This window comes from Orycteropus afer, unplaced genomic scaffold (genome assembly GCF_000298275.1).
Source record: "Orycteropus afer afer isolate SDZICR_OR568_19922 unplaced genomic scaffold, OryAfe1.0 scaffold00001, whole genome shotgun sequence".
NCBI lineage: Eukaryota > Metazoa > Chordata > Mammalia > Tubulidentata > Orycteropodidae > Orycteropus > Orycteropus afer.
The window spans coordinates 20,347,119-20,369,910 of NW_006921588.1; the positions used below are offsets into that span (position 1 = coordinate 20,347,119).

General features: G+C 37.7%; 1 protein-coding gene across 1 annotated transcript in view; it reads right to left on the reverse strand.

Annotated features, from left to right (window-relative positions):
• OSBPL6 (oxysterol binding protein like 6) overlaps positions 1-22,792 on the reverse strand; it is a 104,313-nt gene that overhangs the window by 64,905 nt on the left and 16,616 nt on the right. Inside the window, exons 2-7 of the mRNA XM_042782250.1 lie at positions 13,635-13,727; positions 8,169-8,291; positions 5,039-5,092; positions 3,813-3,926; positions 3,526-3,696; positions 708-840 (exon numbers count right to left, since the gene is read on the reverse strand). Of these exons, the coding sequence (XP_042638184.1) occupies positions 708-840; positions 3,526-3,696; positions 3,813-3,926; positions 5,039-5,092; positions 8,169-8,291; positions 13,635-13,727 (688 nt within the window). The remainder of the gene's footprint in view (positions 1-707; positions 841-3,525; positions 3,697-3,812; positions 3,927-5,038; positions 5,093-8,168; positions 8,292-13,634; positions 13,728-22,792) is intronic.

The following is a 22,792-nucleotide window of genomic DNA, read 5'->3' on the forward strand; positions in this document are numbered from 1 at the left end:
TACTTCCGTAGTGATACTGCCTCGGAAACCCAAGGAGGGGTCGCTATGAGTCGGGGCCGACTCGACGGCACACAACAACAACAACAACGTGCTCTTTTAAGATCCATCTCTGTGGGATCAAATTGGCCATAGCAACTTAGAAAGGAACCTTAGGGGGCAGTGAGATTATGTTAATGGAGGTGGAGAACAACTCAGAAAAGGAGGCTGAGAACGGTTGTACAACCTGAAGATGGTAATCAGTGATACTGAATTGTACATGGAGAAACTTTTGAATTGGTGTATGTTTTGCTGTGTATATTCTCTGCAACAACAACCACAAAAGAAAGAGCCACAGAGGAGGCAACAGTGGAAGTGACCAAGGTAGGAGGGCAGAGGGAGGGTAAAGGACTAAGGGCAGAATGCAGCACTCACTTATTTGTGTCCCTGCCCTGGGGCTCTGGTGCAGAAGACAAAGGGGATTGGTAATGAGATGAGGTAAGAAGGTTAAAGTGGGTAAAAATCAAGGTAAAGGCAAAAAGCAGATTCAGTGTATAGGAGAACTGACAGGTAGGAAGTCTGAGTTTGAGGATGGAGATGGAGCTGGTCTGTGAAAATAAGAAAACGGGAAGGTCAAGGCAATCAAGGTGGGGGTGGCCAACCTCTCTCTCTCTCTCTCTCTCTCTCTCTTTTTGGTGTATTCTCATAGCCTACCCTGAGATAGAACTAACCTTCTGCACACCTGTCCATTTCTTCTGAGTCCTGTAACCAGGCTGCCACTTTACTCTGGCCTGTGGTGCAGGTTGCAGGGAGGCTATTGCTGCATGGTAAAGGGGACTGCCATGGAAAGTTGTTGGGCTGTACCTACAACACAGAAAAATAGGATCAAGTAGATGGCTACCCTAAGCAGAATTAGCACGTGTGAATGATTGAAAAAACATACACACATTCTCATAGAAACATTAAAAAAGAAAGGCACACTCAAAATTTAAAAGGAACCTCTTAGCTAAATGTGGCATCATGTATTTGGTAAAGCCGAAATTCATAACCACCAGGATTATTATGAAGAATATCATCAAAATAACAGCACTGTCATTAAGTTGCTATTTCTGTTATTCAATGAGGGGGGCATTCAAGTATGCTGTATCTCACACTCACAAGGACAATATTTTAAAATTACCCAGTCAGTTGTATTTGATACAGTCATTGCAGTACTCTTAACTCATGACTGAACGCTTTTTCTTTCCAATAGCTCTCTGTACCCTTATGATTAGCTCAAGGTCTCACGGTCCACATAAAACTTTGAAATACACTATCCACCAGCAAGCAATCTTGCAATTCTTAGAATGCATATTGGAATTTATAACATTTAAAAAGGCAATCTTGGGGAGTTACTATTATCCATAGCTGATAGAGTTTCCATTAAATTGATCTTATGTGAAAGAAATTAACCTAAAGTTATATGAAGCAGTAAATACTCAGTGAAAAAGGAGACACTTACTTTCCAAGAAGCTGAGGCAACTTTCAATATCAGTATTTGACTTTAATGTTCAATTACAACTGATTGTGTCTCTTCATTATGAAGTGAAGGATGCACATATTTAGCAAACCAAGACTTATTTATTACTCATACAGAGCCACAAGCTAATTAACATTCAGGAATCTTCTAATATGGTATTTAGAATGCATGCACAGTGTTAAAAAGCTCTTTCCACTCTTTATTGCATTTTGATAAATGTAATGGAAATCGCTCACTGAGTAACATCTTAGAGGTATGTCATTCATAACTAGAGCAATAGCTCTTTTATGAAAACTAGAGCTGAAGAGCCTTCTAATTCCAAGGCAAACAGTGGGGAGGATTTGGTGTCAGTTCTCCATTCTCAGATATTACCCAAGTGATTTAATAAATAACATTAGGAATGAAAATAATACATCTTTTTTCAGTACTCTGTGCCAAAGATGCAGGGAGAAGCTGAAGAAATCCAATAACTGAATATTTATATTTATGGAAGTTCCATCTGAGACCTATCTCTCACTTCATTTGGACTAACTCTGGAAATTTATTCCAGTTCTCTGCTGAAAATACAGCAGGCCCAGAGAACACTGGGGACTATCTTGGGCATCATGAGGTGGGTGAATCTGTACATGTCATCTCTTCCTAATCCCCCTCAGCCCTGGTTCATTCCTTTCCATTTCAGAGAGGTTTGTATTAAGGTTAACCCAATATCCTATCTCTAGGAGAAAGATAATTAAACAGGTACAGTCCTTGGCCAGGCTGGCAACCAGAATGAAATAATATGAGGTTTGAGAACTTTATGAAATACAATTAATGATATTTAACAAAAAATACTCAAGCAATTTCCATTGAATATAGTAATCTGATTTGATTAATCTTGCAACTACTTCATGAGAGTTTTCAATGTGTTGTAAAGGAAACCAGGATATATGTATTCCATACATTCCTGTACATGTCAACAGAGAAAAGCAGAATGTGCCCTGACACATCTTGAACCCAACTCCCGTGGAGCTCATTTCCTTGCAGCTGTCTCTAATTTCAGTTTCAGGTGCCAAGTATGAAGTTGGAGCACCCCTGGGCAGTACAATGTGCAATATTTGAAAAACCTTAATTACCGAATCAAAGGCAGAAACAGCTGTCTGCTAGCCTGTTGTCATAACCTTGACTTTTTAACAGCCACCATCTCTAGCTTTTCAGCACCATAAAAATAACTCTTATTACAGCCCAAAGAACAACTTCAGCCTCCTTTGGTTAGGATGGCATCTAATATAATAGAAAGGGGCTGAGTTTGGAAACACAGATGTAGGTTCAGATTCTGGTTCTGCTTAATGGCCATGTAATTTCTGGACAAATTACTGTCTCTGAGCTTCAGCTAAGATTAGAGATGAATGAGTGTCATATGTTTAACACTCATTTCTCACACGGGCTACTACTTTTATTACTGTCCTATTCTCTAGCTTACTCACATTAACTTTGCAGGCCAATTCACTGCCTCTTTTGGAGTCCTGGGTCTATTAGAGCCCAAGCCAGAGAAGCAAGTTTCATTTTCAAAAAGTTGGGGCCTTCAGCTCTTTATCACCACTCACAGAGGCCCTGATTTCTGGGAGCTCTGGTAGCATAGTGGCTAAAGCACTTGACTGCTAACCAGAAGGCTGGCGGTTCAAACCCACCAGCCACTCCTCGGAAGGAAGGTTGGGCAATCCTACTTCCGTACGGATACTGCCTCGGAAACCCAAGGAGGGGTCACTATGAGTCAGGTCCGACTCGACGGCACATAACAACAACAACAACAATTACATCCTAATATTGCTACAAAGCCACATAAAATTATAGGAAGGAAAAATAACCATTAATTCTCTTGGTGATCCATATTTCTGCTCAGTCTATACTTGTGACTAACTTTGATGCCAAATGTCACTATTGTCTTCTGAGTGTTAGTTTACAAATTAAAACTTTCTTTCTGGCTTTTCAAATGAGACTCAGTTATGTACTTGTATAATTTTCCAAACAACTTCCATTGGACAAAGTCATACCTTTCCATCCACAACGGAAACATTAGCAGCTGGTGAGGATTCAGCTGTGGAAGTTGAAGGAAATATGTGAAAACTAGCATCTCTTGGTGACCTCACAATTTCATTCTGACGATACAATCGATGATGGCGCAGTTTCGAGACCCATCCATCAAACCAGTCCTGGGATTTTACCTAAAACAAGGAACAAAAGGAGAAAGTAATTGGGAAACCAACTTGCTGATTACCATTGACATTACCATGTGATTTCCCTTGATAATGGCAGAGAAACTGTTGAAAAATGCTTTCACCTTCAAATGATAGATGTGCTCTTCTGTGTCAAGATCTATTCTCCGGGCTTTCTTTTTAATTGACATGACCGAGAGGCCGACATCGATGCTCCCATGAACCTTCCCTTTTTGAATCTGGAATCAAAAGACTTGTCAATAAGCTGAAGGGATATATAATCACATGTGCTTCTGTGTTTAAGTGACTTTAATGTAACCTTTAACATATCTATGGGAATTAGAATACAACACCTCTTTTAAAAAGAAGAGATGGCCAAGGTTCTCTTAATCTGAGGATAAAGTTGCAATGACTTCACACAAATATCAGTAAGCAAGACTATTCATCTCTTACTCCTATTTCTGGCATAACCTATAATGTCAATTCTTCATAATTATAGATTGCACAGTTTGTATCCCAGAAAAGACATCTTTAGTGGTTCCTAAAATAACAATTGGACAATCTTTGACCCACAACCCAGAACATCCTCCAGTAATCAACTGGCAACAGCTGCGGGGGCAGAACTGGGCAGCTGGGACCAGAAAGCACGGAGCAGTAGGCTCCAGCTTCTAGCTGTCCCCTTCTGAGCAAGGACACACAGCTGATTCAAAGACAAGGATGGGGACAAACCCTAAATATGAGTCCTCTGTTCTTTGTCTTATACCACAGTGATGACAATGAGGGATATTTCTAGTGTTGCATACAAGCAACTACTTATACATCAAAGGCAAATAATTTGGAATAATTTTAGTAAGTTGGGATTCCCAAGAAATAAGAATGTATGAAGTAGAAATGAAGTACAAAAGACAGGCTTTTAAAAGAACATCAACAAGAACAATGATTGCTTTAAATCTCAAAAAAAAAAAAAAAAAGCATGCAAAGCACAGTTTACTGAGAGACGCAGAAAACAATCTATTTAGGTTTTCTCTTCAAGGGGAAAAAGGTCATTTTATAAGTGCATCAATTTTAGGGATTAAGCATCTATTTTTAATAACATATATCACAACAGTTAAATTAAAACTTCATTTAATTTATGTAAACTCTCACCAGTTTGAGATCTTATTCTAGCCTGACTGTCAGCATAAAACATGCCTTGTATGGAACATGCAGGTTTGGTAGCTTGTTAACTGTTATAGGTATAGAAATGCACAAAGCTGGTAACTACAGCACAAGGCTTGTACAATTATGGTATTTACTCACTTCAAGTAGAATTCTTAATCAGTCTTTGAAAAATGTCCTGTGTGCTACTTACATCAAGTGGTGCCTTTGAATACTTTAACATTCCATTATCCAGGACAAAAAAGCGCTGCAAGAACCAAACAACCCAGTTACTGTCTGTATTTTCAATTATATCTAACATTCACAAATGTGGGTCTGATGTTGCTTGGCATTTAGTAATGCCAATATGTTTGATCATGTTAATCAAACGTACTTGTATCCAGTGCACCTCAACATGGTCAATAACACTAAATGGTAAGGTGACCAGAGCTTTATTCTATTGTTATTAACCCACTAGGGTTCTTTCTACACATAATCCAATGGGGAAGGAGCCTCTCAATTGGGGTTTTTCTCAACAAGGAAGAAATCTCAGGGTGCAACTGAGACCTTATGAATTAGCCACACTGGAATATTTCTGAAAGTGAGAAACACAAGAATAGATAAAATTAAGAACTAAATTGCCTTGTCTCCTGGTGACTGTAGGAAGAATAACCTGCATTAGGTCACAGAATGATTCTGTGAAGAGTTGGTCTACACAGAACTTTTCACCCCACAGGAGAGCTCCTGAACTTCCTCTGGACACCAGGGGTAATAGCTGAAGATGCTCATGCCCATTACGGAATACTGAATTATTGGAAAGTTTAAGAAGTGGTGTTAGCAATAAGCACATTTCTCCACTTTGCAAAACTCTTGCATTTCACTATCAGCAAAAGAGATTAAAAATTATTTCTGACATATATTAAGAATTATAAAAAATATTTTTTGGGGGCAATTTTTGTCTCTTCCAAGTTACTCCTCATCAAATATAAACAGATACTGCATTCTTGTTGAGCATCCACTCAAGGACTCTGCTGTTGATTTCCTTTCCCTGGACAATTCACAGCAGAAAAGTAGCTCCCAGGATCTTAGCAAACAGTGGGGCCAGTACCCTCCTGTACTATCTAAAGATGCAGGGACTTTTTCCATTGCTGGAAAATCACTCTGCTGGAAAGTTTTTATGTGATTCAGAAACTCTTAGTTGCTAGGTAGCAGTTAGGCCCAAAGACATCCTGCATAATGCTCAGAGAAGTTCTTGCTATTCCTTCTATAATAGGTTCTGGAAGGCAACAAATATGCACAGGAAGAAGAATCATTACAATTAAATATAAAAAAAGAAAAAGAAAAACACATGATCACTCAGCTGCCCATGACTTGGACAGTCAAATGGACTGAGGCTTGAGTGAAATATGGTTGCATCAGAGACCAAGAGAGAAGGCAACACAAGGGATGTTGCTGTTATTGGCTGCCATCAAATCAATTCTGACTCACGGCAACCCCACGTGTGTGGAGCAGAATTGCTCTATGTGGTTTCAAGGCTGTGACCTTTCAGAAGCCGATCAGTAGGCCTGTCTTCTGAGGCATCTCTGGAGGGGTTTGAACCACCAACTTTTTGTCTAATAGTTGAGCACTTAACTGTTTGCACTACTGAGGCACTCACTATGCAAGGGATAGCCTCCTATTATTTATGTAACAAAATATTTAAAGGCATCATCCAAAAAGAGTTGCTGTTGAAACACAGCCAATTCTGCTGAAACATAGATTTAGAGCACTAAATTAAAATTAGTAATTCATATGAAACATGTTTCTCTGACCTCTTTCTTGTTTATCCATTTCTATCTATCAAAGAATCTTAGCAGAGATAACCTATACTGAGGGTCATGGGAAAACAAAGATTAGCAAGGCTTTTTGATTTGAGAAATTGCAAAGTGATAAGGTCAGAGATAAAGGCAAAAGTGATCCTAGGAAGAAGAATGGCCAGGTGGGCCAAAAATCCAAGAAAGAACAAGAGTGGGGAGAGATTCCAGGCTTTGGGATAATATTATGGGTTCAGGGAGATGGCTTCAGACTAGGGAGAAGCCACATTATTCAGAAGCTCAGTTGACTATTTTCATTCCACCTTTAGAGACACAGGAGTGAGAAGTAAGTCCATCTGTTTGCCCTTCAAAACAAAAAATATATTTCCCTAAGGAAGTTATAATCCATAGCCACCTTCTTTGAATGTAACAATGAAGAGCAGATATGGTATGTAAAGTGTATTATTCTCCTAGTGATTTCATAGAAGAGACTGGAGGATCTATCAGAGGGTTTATACTGAAAATGGAAGAAAACTTTTTCTGGTTGCTGTTGCTGTTAGCGGCTATTGAGTCAGCCCCTGATCCATGATGACCCTGTACACGGTAAAACAAAACACTGCCAAGTCCTGCACTGTCTCCATGATTAGCTACAGATCGAACCATTGTGATCCACAGGGTTTTCACTGGCTGATTTTCCGAAGCAGATCACCAAGCCTTTCCTCCTAGTCTGTCTGAGTCCGGATCTGCACTGAAGCCTGTTCAGCATCACAGCAACGCACAAGCCTCCACTGACAGACAGGGTGGCTGCACAAGAGGCATGCTGACCGGTAATCGCACTGGTCCCTGGCACAGAAGACGACAGTTCTATCACTGACCCACCATTCCCTCCTTTTCTTTCTTACAATTACAGAATTCTTGCTTAAGTAATCACAATAAGGCAGTTAACATATCTTTTCCATACTTAAAACAGACACAGAAAAAGTATGTGGGGGGATGAGAGAAGAGTAACCAAATAAATAAAGAAGCTTCCAGAATCAGTGATTTTCCAAGTTTATCTTGCAATGGCAGCAATAATTCTAGGAATTGATACCAAAGAACTAAATGGACATTCATGAATGAAGATGCTCACCACAACATCATAATAGTAAAAAACTAGTCATGTCTTACATATCCAGCAATAAAGAATCGACCAAAATCAATGGTGGGATATATAATCCGGCAAAATATATACCTGCACTAAAAAAGATCTCATATTTTGAAGAATATTTAATAGGATGAAAACATATTGCTACCAATTTAAGTAGAAAAAGATTATAAAATAATATGCACAAAATTGAATTTTCAATATCATGTAAAATATTTTTCTCTGCATACATATCACAGATGACTTAAGTAATACAATACATTGCAGCCCACAGGTTAAGATAAGACCTTGAAAATTAGTTTTACACACAGAACCACACCCTGGGTTCCCTACATCCTGATAGCAAGTGAGATCCTCCCTATTACTAAAGATGGATGATGTGAATACAAATGTGATTAAAATTTTACCTTGTGCCAGCCTTTTAAAGGCCATTTTCTTTTTTTCAGCATAAAGCCTTCATGTTTGTCTGGTTTCTGGACATTGGTTTGACCTATTTTCAGCCCTTCTATAATTTCCCAGCTGTCAGCTTCCTAAGTGGAGGGAAGAAAAAACAAATCACACGTTTCTAGGTGTTTCCTGACAAACTTACAGCAGATTTAAGAAGTTGCTATTGAACCAGCACTCCCGACCCACCAAAACTATGAACAACATTCTAGGACAAACTCTAACATCACACACAGCTATGCACTTTTAACTGAAGTTAAAATGAGTTTCCCAGGTAGACCTGCAGGTAAGTGGGATCCACTAGAGACTTGCTGGAGCCACCTCATCTACTTAGAGCAGAATGGAATTTCAATTACCTGTATTCACAATGTTTAAAATGCATTTTTCCATGAAGTTAATCTCTGAGTACAGAGGCACTTTAAAGTTTCAAAATAAGACTGTTTTGAAGACAAATGTTCAATTAATTGTGTGGACCTGGCTTTCTGTCTAGGAATGGAAAGGCTACTGTGGGTCTAAAGCGGCTCATGTGTTGCTATTTAGACTAAGTGCAAGCTGTAGTCACATGTTTCCTCTTGGTGAGGCTGCGGGCCTTTCAGCTTACACAGAAAATGCCCCACTCCCTAAACACACACAAAGAAGTTGAAGCTTTTGAGGCACCCTGAAGCACACACGCTCTCGGAGCCTCTGGAAAGAGAACCACACTGCGAGGCCAGAAGTCTCGTGTTCCAGAGTCCACACCATCACCTTCCGCCATTAACAACCATCACTAAATTACAGTAATCTTATCCTTAAGACATATATGATTTGCTCATCTACAGAGCTTCACTTTCTTTTAATGAGTTGTCAACATTTGAAAATCAGATTTTAGACTTTAAAATCTCAAATTTTTAGTGTTTTCTGAAAAACCTATAAAATTTGGCAACTCAAGACCTGCCCCAAATAAAGGTAGCCCATTTTCAGTTTGCTTCAGTCCCTAACAGGACTACTTCCTAACCTAGCCCTTAGGGACACTCTGAATTTTAACTTTAGGAGGTGATTTCTAAGGTGCTAAAACAACCACTGGCCCAATCTAACAAAACAACCACTGGCCCATCAGACAGCCTAACAGCCAGTAGTCTAGACTTTGGGCATAGTGCTTAAGGTGTCTGACTGCTAACCAGAAGGCTGGCGGTTCAAACCCACTAGCCACTCCTTGGAAGGAAGGTTGGGTAATCTACTTCCATAGTGATACTGCCTTGGAAACCCAAATAGGGGTTGCTATGAGTCGGATCTGACTCAATGGCAGTGAGTGGTGGTTTGGTAGTGTTCTGGTTACCTAGTGCCGCTCTGACAAGAACATATCACAAATGGGAGGGCCTTAACAAACAGGAGTTTATTCTCTCACAGTTTGGAGGCTTTAAGTCCAAGTTCAAAGTACGAGGTTCTAGGGGCTGGGTGAAAGCCCCTTGACCTTGGGGCCCAGCTCTGCCTCCTGCTCCCAGCCCACTGGAGCTAGAGGTGTTTCTTCACTCAGAAAGCTGCTGGCTGCTGAGGCTGACAAGCCCAAGGTTGACAAGTAAAAGGGCACAGTCCCAATGTTACCAAACCACAGGGCAAGCCATTAATTTAAGCCCATTGAAAGTCCCAAGGTCGGCAGAGCATGGCAAGCTGCTGAACAACGACTCAGCTACATGCAGGGTCCAAGCATGCCATAAGCTGGAGACCATTCCCAAAGCTGCTTCTTATATACTGGAAGCAGACCACATACCCAAAGCAGCTACTGAGGTGCTACAATAGATTCCACCATGGAGTTAATTACCATTCTCACCATGGGGAATAACTACATCTAGCTGCCCAGCCACTCAACCAGGCCCAGGCAAGTTGACACACAGACTTAACCACCACAGTTAGCAACATTCAGGACCATGATGGAGCCCTGTCAGCAATTAAGGAAAAGTTGTAGCTCCCATGGCAGGTACAACACCTTTTCATATCCCATGCACAACTGCTATAATCCTGCCATCAGCAAAGGGAGATAAAACCTCTAGCACAACCTGCTGTGCTGCTTTAGTCTCCAAAATTTGGATGCAGTATCCATGGATCAGAGCAGGCCCCTTGCAGAATGTTCCATCCCAAACTGATGTGGGAAGCAGCCTTGTGAAAAAATACCTTCTATCAGAAATTATCCCCTTAGACCATAGAGCAAGGGCCTTGATATCAATGGCCTACTGATTTCATCTTAGGGCAGATGAATCTACTGTCCAAATGGCTGAGTGGTGACTACCTAGACCTTGCTGAATGACTATGAGGCTCTGACAAGATTCAGAGGCAAAGTGCCAAAATGCATTACTGATGTTGTCTGTAGGGACAGAAAGGGAGGGAACTGTGTATTCACTATCCCTTCCTCTTTCCCTTTCTTCCTCTTCTCATGACAGGGCTACCTGCCCTGTACATGCTAAATCTGCATGTTTAAGTTCAAATATATGTATTTGGGGCAGGGTTTTTGCATAAAATTTTATGTTTCTAGGACAAGTGGCTAGACATTGGTTCATTCTAATGTTACAGACAGTAAGATATGGCCCTAACCTCCAAAAAGCTCTCTAAACCCAGAATCATGCCTCCATCTTCCCACATTCCATCCCATCTTCACCTTCTTAGTCATCCTTTAGGGAACTCTAATGATTCCATTAGACATAGAAACACACCTATCGGTGTTCATTTGGCTACATTAAAAGGTCTTGTAAATTTCCCCTTACATATGAAAATAACCCAAGAAGTGGTTTTCTACTTGGAGACAATCTATCAGAAACTATGATGGATCTGGTCAAAACTGTTAATTAATGTTTGTTTCTTATTTTTAATGCTTCTGATGAGACATTTCAGGCTCTGTACTAAGTTTCTGTACAGTACTTTTTAAGTGCAGGTGAAGTGGATAGCTTTGAAACTTTCATTTTTAAAATACTGAACTGCAATTCCATAAGTAACCTTGCTTATGGCTACTGTAGGAGAAAATGGTAGACTTCCATGAAAAGCACAATATTTTTATCTTTCTACTCTAACCAGAGAGGTAGATAATTATTCTATACAAATGATTAATTTTCACTGATTTCTTTTTAAAGGTTTGATAAAATCAATAAATTAAGATAAAATTCTCCATATAGGTGTAAGTTTATTCATTACCGCTTTCTCAGTTTTTAGATAATAGCCACATTTAATAGCATTTCTCTATTTAGAAATACAGAACATGTAGAGCATCTCTAAGAACAGAATTTTTATTTCTGGCTTAGTCTTATTTGATGGCTAGTGTTCATCTTCGATTTATTTCTGTGTGCATGCATGTGTGATTAAGAATATTTAACTTGTGCAAATGGAAACACTTAATAATAAGTACAAATGCTTTCTTTCTCTTTTTTTTTTTTCCTAATTAAACTCAGACTGTAATAAAAGCTTGTCCCTGTGGTGCTATAGTGCTGATTTCTATCACAGTGTTTTCTGCTTCTGTGGAAGTTTAACTGCAGAAGGAGGGATCACATTGAAATGGTTAAAGTTAAAATGTTTTTCTTAAGCATAAACAGGCAGCTCTGGGCAAATAAACCTATTCTATCTGAAGCAGTATTTCTAATGCCCAGCAAACGAAACTGAAAAAAAATTCTAATATAGTACTTAGACATAAATAAGCTATCAGTTTGACAAAGAGGCAGAGGATAAAACTAGAGCAAACAACATTCTATTTCAGTTATAAATGCTGACAATAATGTGACAAATAAAGTAAGAAATGAAACAGCCCACCCTAGAACAAGACAGAACCTTCTGTGTCCTGTTTTCTAGAATGTTCAAATCTTACCCTTCTAAGAGCTCTGGTAACCTAGTGCCTCAGGCACTTGACTGCTAATCAGAAGGCTGGCGGTTCAAACCCACCAGCCACTCCTCACAAGGAAGGCTGGGCAACCTACTCCCGTAGTGATACTGCCTCGGAGAGGAGGGGTCACTGTGAGTCAACAACATGTTTAAGTAAGGAAGCATACTAACCCTTCCTAGGGTGGGCTGTTTCATTTCTTACTTTACTTGTAACATTACTGACAGCATTCATAATTTAAATAGAATGTTGTTTGCTTTAGTTGGTGCAGTGCCTAAGGCATTTATTTGACCCTAACCAGCCACTCCTCAGAATGAAGACTGGGCAATCTACTTCCCTAGAGATACCGCCTTGGAAACCCAAGGAGGGGTTGCTATGAGTCAGATCCGACTCCAGGACTCCACGGCAGTGAGTTTGTTTGTTTTTTGCTTAGTAAAAGGAGGCCCAGTGATGCACTGGTTACGTGCTTGGCTGCTAATCAAAAGGTCAAAGGTTTGATCCCACCAGCCATTCTGTGGGAGAAAGATGTGGCAGCCTGCTTCCATAAAGACTTACAGCCTTGAAAATCCTATGGGGCAGTTCTACTTTGTAGGGTTACTGTGAGTCAGAATCAATTCAACACAGTTTATGCTTAGTAAACTAGGTCTGTCTTAAGAGAGCTAAAATCTCTTTTTGAAAACAGAAAAAAATTGGGGGAGTAATTTCGATTGACAATAATTTTCTCCTCAAAAGTCTCCCTCTTTCCCAGTTTACTTATAATATAAACAGTGTCAAAAGCCTTAATATGGTAATGCCAGTATTTATGATTTTGTTTTTCATACAGAAATGTGTTTAGATGTTTCCTTCGTCCAAGGAAGAGAAGGCTGAAGAGGAGCGAACTCTGGCTTCTGTGAAAGGGAAAAAGTTTTAATAAAGAATTTGCTCATCCTAGAAAGGTCAAACATGAGAAACACTAGAATTCTGAATGTACAACAGGTCCACTGTGTGGGGACTATTTTACCTGGCAGGTAGTATAGGCTTAAAAACAGCAATCACTGAGTTAGACAGATCTACCTTTAAATACCTGCTTTGCTACTTCACAGCTTTGGTTGACTTTGGGAAAGTTACTAACTCTCCGTTCTGTATTTGTAAACAGCATGGAGCTGTTCATAGAACTATGTTAAATGGGATAACGTATTGAAGCACTTAGCACAGTGCCTGGTATGCAGCAAGTGGCCCATAAATGGTAGCTGCCATTACTGTCATTATTACCGCAGGACTCAGTGATCTTTTTTGTTAGCTTTGCATAAAATATTTGCTCATCTCTCCAATAGGGAATGCAATAGGGTCACTTGCCTTCTTCCTTTCAAATAATGAGAATTTTGGACTTTGGCTGTAAGCCTGAAAATGCCAATAAAATGTATGTGCATCGACTGCTTCCTAGCCCAAAGCAGAGAAACTGTAGTGTAGTGGGGGCAGCAAGAAATGGAAGAACACTCCTGTTACGGGCTTCATAGCTACGTTAGCGGAGTAAGGTGTAAAGGTTATTTACGGTTCAACAGGTCCCAGAGCAGGCATTGTGCCTTCTGAGAAAGCATGATATTCTGTCACTGACCTTAGAGAGGGGGACTGGCTCTGGTTCTAGTAATTGCCGACTTACAGAGGGCTCGGTGCTAGAGGAAGCAGTCCTCTCCAATATGTGGACACTCTGAAAATAAATAAAAATTAAGCTCAAGGTTAGACAACTCATTTCTGATAATGGATGGGCACAGAGATGAGATCACACAGATCACAGTGAATTATGTTAAAAATGGCAAGTTCCTGAAGAGACTAAATTCAGCATTAAGAGTCAGAAAAATCTATTAGCACTAGATTTTGTTTGTTCCTCTATTGCTGCTGAAAGTCTGCTGCAATGTTGGTTTCAGTTTTTCTGTCAGAGTAATATCCCTTGAAAAATTTAGGATATGCACACACATACAAAACAGAGTTAAGTGTAAACATTATCATAAATTGATGAGAATGGTACATCTACTACTGAGAAAAAGAAAAAAGGTCTAAATGAAAAAAAAAAAAAAAATCCAGACCCTTAATCCCATTTAGTTTTTAGTATCTTATACATACACACAAGGAGCTCAAACCCACCAGCTACTCCGTGGAAGGAAGATGGGGCAACCTACTTCCATAAAGATTTACAACCTCAGAAATCCAATGGGGGTCGCTATGAGTCAGAATTGACTTGATGGCAGTGAGTTTGGGTTTTTTATACATACACACAGAATTTATCAAGCGTAATAAACAGTAGATGTCTTTTGTAGATCCATGGGAGATAACATTACAACAGAAAAACAGGCAAGCATGTGAACAGGCAACTCGTGCAGAATATTTACATAGATGTTCAACTTCAGAAATGCTAAAAATAATGAAAATAAAAATCAGAGTTTTTACCCATGAAGTCTAAGATTGGGTTGAGATTGGGGGAAATGGAATATAAAGTTAGTATGATCTTTTTAAACAAGCCTTGGTAGTGCAGTTGCTAAGTGCTCAGCTGGGTGATTTTAACCCCTCAACCACTCCTCAGAAGAAAGATGTGGCAGTCTGCTTCTGTAAAAATTACCATCTTGGGAACCTCATGGGGCAGTTGTACTCTGTCCTAGAGAGTTGCTGAGAGTCAGAATTGACTCAATGGCAAAAGGTTTGTTTTGGTTTATGATCTTTCTAAAGAGTAATTTTACAATTATCTCAAAACCCTTTGGAAAATAAAGTATATGTCTCAACCCAGCAATTATATACCTATGTCTTTAAGAAAATTATCAGGTAGATATACAAAGATATAAGAACAAAAGTACTACTTCTTATAGAGAAAAATCAAGAAAACGAAATATCTAATACATACAAAAATAGCATAGGCTTATAAGAAAATACTACACTTAAAATACTATGCTTATGATTCAAAATGACAATATGGCTCTATGTTCATTGATATGGAAAAATACCCACGATATTCTATCAACTGAAAAAACAGGCTATAAATATGAATATGTTTGGCTGAAACGAGTAAAGTTCTGATACATGGATGGACCTGAAAACATTATGCTGAGTGAAACAAGTCAGACATCAAAGGACAAACTGTGTATGACCTCACTTATATGAGGTATCCAGAATAGGCAAATGCATAAAGATGAAAATTTATTAATGAGCACTTTGGGGAGCTGGGGAGGGGAGGGATGGGGAGTTACTGCTTTAGGGGTAGTGAGTTTCTGTTAAAGGTGATGAAAAACATTTAGAAATAGTTGTGATGGATGGATGGATATTTTATTTACTTATTGAGGTCTCACAGCATGGTGAATGTAATCAATGTCACAAAATTACTGTACACTTAAAAATGGTTAAAATGGCAAATTTTTGTTATGTGTATTTTACCACCATAAAATTATATCTAAAAACATATAGACATACATACACCAAGACATATATAATATGATGATATTATACATGGAATCAAAATATACTACAGAATGTTAACAGTAGCTACATCTGAGGGGTGGGATGCCAGGTTATTTTAAATTCTCTTGTTAGTATATATTTTACATTTTTCTTTTTTTGGGAGGCAATAAGTAGATACTACTTGTATACCTGGAAAAAAATTAACCACTTTCAATGGTGGGATACATTTGAAAGAAATCTAAAAATACCCAGTAGAATTAATATTCAAATATAGGTTAAAAATGGTAATGTGGCATTTCACTCTAACAATAACATTTTATTGTTTTAATAAACAAGGTGGATATTTTATTTACTTATTGAGGTCTCTTATTTTGGTGTCTCTCAGGAAAACAATTAGATCAATATTTGCTTTTTAATGAATAATTACACTTGGATCTGTGTCAAATTATTTCAATCTTTCTGTAATTTTTCTCGCTTTTGGTTATTTCTATTACCTCATGTTATGTACTTTTCAAATACATCTGAACAAAACTTCCCTAAAAGTAAATTAAATGAAGTAATTTTTAAATACATGAGTTGACATCTCTGACAAAGAACCTTCAGCAGTAAAGATATATGTATCACTGTATTCCTGAGATTGAAAAATGCTTCCTTCCATCAACTAAAATAAAATACATAAGCTTATAATGTGAGATGATTTCCCACAGGGGGAAAAAAAAGTTCCCCAAGATATTGTTTTTAAATATCAAGAATTAGAACCAATTAGAAACCACACATTTTAATACCAAGGTCTCTCTTCATTACTTAATAACAACAACAAAGAATCAATAAATATAAGATAGTAGAAAATCAGAAATTGCCAGTGAAATGTGTCATTCATTCATTCATTCAATCAACAATTCACAACTGGGCACCTAGACTGTGACAGGCACAGATGACAGGATTATGGAAAACCAAATAGGCAAGAGAACTGCTCTTGTGATGCTCATATTCTAGAGGTAAGTCTCAAAAAAAAAGTCAAAAAGGCCAAATAATGCTAAAACCACTTAAACAATCAATCAAACAAACAAAATGCATGCTTTAAACCTGTTCCATGTGGCAGCTGTTTTTACTTACCTTCAGTTTTTCCATTCAGGTATCTTATGTCTGAGCTTCTTTTTAAGGACCACCCCCCTCAAGCCATGTACTTTCAGGTTGCTGGGCAATAAAATACACACACAGCCCCACCCCTCAATTTAAAAAAACAAAACCCAAACAGGATAAGAAAAGCAAATCTGGGGAAGAAACTTGATCTTAGCAACTAAGGAAGTGAGAAAGAAAGGATTAACTCAAGCAAGTTGTCTGGCAGGGGGAGGTGGAATAAATCCCCTAATTTCCAAATCAAGCCAAGGATACAGAAATCAATTCAGTATATTTAAAGTGTGCTAAAAATGGGTTTTGTCTCTATAGATACCTGACGATATTTAAATGTTGCTAGAATTTTGTGGATCTGAGAGTTAGCAACCAAACACACCAGGCTGGACTCTACTCTCCCAATTTATATAAGATAACATCTATAAATATACCTACTGAAGCACCTGCACAAAGAACACAAAATTAGTTTCTTCTTACCTGATGTTACAAGCAAGTTCAGATTACTTTAGCAAAAGGGTCATTCAACTCAAATACTATATAGTCCATATGCCAATTAAGTGAGAAATCTAAATTCCAAATGTTGATTTGCCAAGGCAAAAATGTTTGCTAAAAAATAGTAAATAAAGACATTTTTCATTCAAACTAGCTACCATAAATAGGTGGTACATATTTTACTGAAAAAAAAAAAAAGCATAATTTATAAAATTATCATTTGATATCCATTATTATAAATGTAGCTAGTTTTACAAATAAGCTGTTTCACTGAACTTCTAGAATGATAATGAAGAACTCAAAAGTTCTTAATGCAAGATTTGCAATATAAAATTAGAATATTATAAGAACTACTGGAGTCTATCCAGTAACAAATTAATCCACTACCTTAAGAAGTATCTTCAAACTCCTGTTATAAAACCAAAAGCATATCTCTGAATTAGTTATATAATCACATACATAAGACCATATGTGTGCTATAGCTTTTTGTACTAGTCTTCACAAGATGGTTATTTTCATGTTTTTTCACAGTAACTTGGAAACATGCCACATATGCTATAGGCACTATACAAATTATATAAGCAAATTGAATAAAGGGTTAAATAAACTCATTACTCTTCCAAGATCAAGTTTCCTTTCAAATACTAAATTTACAATTTAATTTCCAGGTTAGTTTTTTAAAGCACACGTACAGTATGTAAAGGTCCTTACCTGCCCTTTGTTCCCCCTGTTCAGAGGGAAGAGATGCATATTTAGTTTGAAACCAAGCGTCTAGAACACAGATTTCACTGCAGTCTTTTAATTTGGTAAGAGTTTGTTTCCCAGGTTAGCGTTCACTGATCTCAATGCCTATTGGGCAGCAAGTGGAAATCTGCCAACATGACTGTATTCTAGTTTATTTGGTATTAAAGATGTGGGTAAACAGACAATGAGATATTTAATAATAGCTGAACGGTTTAGTGCAACTCAAGCAGAGAGGAGTGTCCAGAAGATCAGGTGAGCAGGTCTTTTGCTTTCTTGGATCTGTCATTTATTTGCTTTAATTTCATTGCAAAGACATAGAGGAATACTGGAAATATTTTGGGCTGTGGATCAAAATTTCTATAGAGACTCATTTTTCCACACAGATTTAGGAAAGTGATAAGGGAACTGGACCATTGCTCTCTGAAGATTAATTCCATTGCAATTATTCACATGATGGCATTATCTAAACTATTTCTATATTCATGAATCATACAAAATATTTTCAAAGAAAAATATACAAAATTATTTTAAAACTCCTAAGATTTTTTCTTCTTCAAGCTTTTGTCCGTTAGGCTCATCTCTCCTCTGGTTACGGCTAATTTTAACATACCAACCAGCATAGGAAATGTGATGATAGTGACTTTCATGCGGTAGTGTTGTTGGTGATGATAACAGTTAATTTTTGTTTTTTCTATATTCTATCTCTGTGTTTTCCATGGATTGTTTCATTTCATCTTCCTAACAATCTTGTGAGTGATAAATTCTAAATTTATTTTATGACTGGTTGAACTTACACACAAGAGGCTAAATCATTTGCTTAATGTCATTTGGCCAATAAGAGTTGTTGGAATTTGAATTAAGATTTTTCTCTAGAGTCCATGCTTTTAAGTACCACCTTCTCCTAAAGTTAAAGCTAAAATTAAATGACAAAAATTACAGCATTTTCAGGTAGCATTAATTGATCACATCAAAAGACATCCTCTACCATAATTTCTATGGAAACAGAGCTGTAGAAATGAGCAAAAAGACGATTCCATTCTTAAACATGGGCAACCTCAAGGTCAATTTCCTTGTCACCCTTGTTACTTCTAATTTTCAAGAATGAAGTGTAAGTGAAGAAACTTTTACTTCAGGGATGCAGTATATGATATGTTGTTGTTATTGTTGTTATGTGCCATCGAGTCGGCCCCGACTCACAGCGACCACTCCTTGGGTTTCCGAGGTGATATCTCTATGGAAGTAGATTGCCCAACCTTCCTTCCGAAGAGTGGCTGGTGGATTTGAACCGCCAGCCTTCTGGTTAGCAGTCAAGTGCCTTACGCACTATGCTACCAGAGCTCTTAGTATATGATATAGAGAAAAGAATATGTTTTGTTTTCATACAGACTAGTGCTACTGATCTTCATTCTGCTATTTACCATATATTTTAGACAAATCATTAACCTCTCTCATCCTCAGTGACTTTATCTATAACATGGGGATAATGATGTCTGTCTTACAAGAGGTAAGTCATAGAGTAGGCACCCAGTGTATGCACAGTGCTGCTTAGAGGTTGGCACACAGTAGGCACTCAATAAACGACAGCTAATATTTCCATTATAACTGCTACAGGAATGAACATCAAGGAATCTTATGCATTCTCATCGCCACAGAAAGAGGTCTTCAAACACCTTGCAGGACTATTATTATCCCTGGTAGGTCAGAGGCACTCCATAATTAAGATGCCCTGTCAGAATTGATTAATTCATATCTTCTATGATCATCATGTTACTTAGTAAACTGAGTAGCCATAGTTGGCACCAACTGTGACCAGAGGATCAAAATTTACTGAGGAAGCTGAAGAAATGGATGGAGACAGATGCTCTAGTTACATCTGAGTGAGAAATCAAGAGAAGTGGATATCAAAGCATACTCTGGGCCCTTCTGAAGCCTGCAACAGAAGACAGGCAGGGACTTGCCTGCTACCTTCTCAACTGCCTTTAAGAAAAAAACATTTTGAAATAGCATAAAGTATTGAAGCACTAAAGCCAGAAGACCATAGCTGAAGAGTAGTAGTAATTTTACTGTTTTGACAGTCGTAATTATCTTAGCCCTCACTGAAAGATGACAGAATTGCATTAATAATAAAGCTCTATTTAACATCATTAAAATGAACAGAAGTAGAAAATTTTATAAATTGTGGCTGAGAAAAGTCCATACAGCACACCTGGGAAACCCTGAAGGGAGAAAAGCAAGTATCACAGTTTTGACTCTTCTGTACAGAAAACAGAAAGTCATTTTGAACCAATAATTATGGCCCCACATTGAACTGTTATGATTTTGAAAATTTTGCATTTTAAGAAAAGATCACTTGGACCCATCAAGTAGACAATTTATTGCTGAGAGCAGTTCTGTGCTCTTGACTTTGAAGTAGGAATAAAATACTTATAAATCCCATGGCTGCCTTTATGTAGAAATAGAGCCAGATCTTACTGGTGAACTTGATACCTTATTCTGTAACTCTCAGCATTCACAACAGAGTGAAAAAACATCACTGGAAACTCCAGCAACCTCATGATGGCGTAATGGAGTAAAAGCATATAATGATCCTACTACAAAAAGGCAATTACAAACAATGGAAAATAAAATGGACAAACATTGAATTGTTTTAAGAACAAACGGTGGAAGGACATCTAGAGTTAACTTAAAAAGGCAGGAGAACAGTACTGTGTGACTTGAAAGGAATATTAAAGGCAAGTTAATTTCTTATTTTCTATAAGGCTATTAAAATTGCCAAGAACAGACAAAGGGTCTCAACATGATAATGACCACATGAGTTTGCTAACAATACAACAAAAAATTTTCCCATATCGCACATACTATCTTTTCACAGGTAGAGGCTTGGACTATTTTGATCAGCCTTGTGAACTGAGAACATATGCACAGATCTATGCCTAGTTATATTCAATAAATATTTGCTGAATGAATGAGCAAATAATTATCTGTGATAATATATTCAGTATCTATGTTCAAATTGTCCACAAACATAATTGAAATTACCATAAGACATGCATCAAGAAGCTCTTTTTTTTCTTTGTGGAAGGGCTGATTTTCACATTAGAAGATGAAATAAGATAATGTAAAAAACACACTTTGCACAGAGTTTGGAATGGAAGAAAGTGCTTAATAAATGCCATTCATCATCTTCAAAAACAACAAATCACCATATTACTAAAGGTAATAAAGAAGACAAAAGATGGCCCAGTTTCTGCCTTAGCACCTCAAAGTTGGTTTTAAAAACATATCCTGTTGGCATATTCCTCATATTCATTTAATGTTTTATCTTCTACTTTATGGAGTTAGGACTTAAGGCATTTGACTGCTAACCAGAAGCCTGCTGGTTCAAATCCACCAGCCACTCCATCGAAGGAAGGCTGGGCAATCTACTTCTGTGGAGATACTGCCTTGGAAACCCAACAAGGGGTTGCTATGAGTTGGAACTTACTCAAGGGCTGTGAGTTTTAAAATAATTAACACATATTTGCTATTCTCCAAATATTGTTTTCAAAGCTACATACACACAGAACACCCAAAATAGGAACTGTAAAATAATACTATATTTTTGACTACTGCAGAAAGTTAAAGGGAAAAGAGAAAAGAAAAAAAGAAATTAAAATTACCTGTACCAGGAATAAACTCAGTATCTTGGTCTCTCTTTCAATAGGTTACTAAAATAATTCCTTGTTAAACATAAGACTATTTCTAATTTCATACTATATAAAAATACTTTAATAATAAATATATAGATAATAAATAAATTTAATAAATATCTTTGCACATAAACATTTACTTATATCTTTGATTATTTCCTTAGGATATATCTTTCAGAAGCTGAGTTATTGAGTTATATGTCATGAGCTTTAAAGACTTTAAACACACACTGCTAAATTTCCCTCTAGAATTAATTAACACACTTATAGTACTGCATAAGTGTGTCCATTACCCTGAAACCTCACCAACATTGGCTATGATAAGTTTTACAAAACCAGCTCTTAATCAGAATTTGAGGTCAAGAAGCTAACAATATGCATGGGGGTTTTCTGCTGCTATCTTTGTAATAGTATTTTACTTACAGCCAAATATAGTTATCCTGGACATTGGGCAGAAGGATGGTAAAATTTTCTATCTGTTCAAGTTAAAAATAAAATAAAGCAGTTTTACAGTCTTAGGACCCTTCGGGATGATGTTTTTACAGTTCTAAGGAAAGACCTAATGTGTGTTCTGTAAGAGCAATGATTTCCATACCTGGGTGAACAACAGCATCTCCTGGGGAATATCCACAAACAACAGATTTCCAGGCCACTTTAATGACCTATGGAATGAGACTCTTTGGGATTCATTAACTGATTATCCTGTTGCTATATGCATGTAGATTTGTGCCTAAGAACCTAACAGGAAGTGTTAACCTTGACCTGACAGACAAATATGCTCCTATAAAAATGCTATTCAAAACTAGACATTTCAAGGCAATAAGAGATAAACTTAAGTGAGACACCTGTAAGACAGGCCCAGAGAATTAGAGAGTCTGGCAAGGAAAGCAGCAAACAGACTCTTACTCAAGTAATGTCAAGTTCTCAATCAGTCATAGATAATCGGCACCTGAGTGTCAGGTGGCAAATTTCTTTCCAGTGGTCTCAATTTCAGTGCACTTGAAACAGACTGAACACATGCTCTAAACACCATGCAATAGCAACAGCCATCTTTCAATGAGGATCATAAGAAAACTGTGGGGCTGGCCATTTTTTTTTTTTCCTCTTAATTTTATTTTGATTTGGGTGAAGATTTATAGAGCAAATTCACTTTTCATACAGCAGTTCACATATACTTTGTCTCATGTCATTGACCAAAATTTACAATACAACAGCTCCCCTCCCACTTCCTCCCCATAGCCACCTCTCCCCAGTGTCCATCCCTCCATAC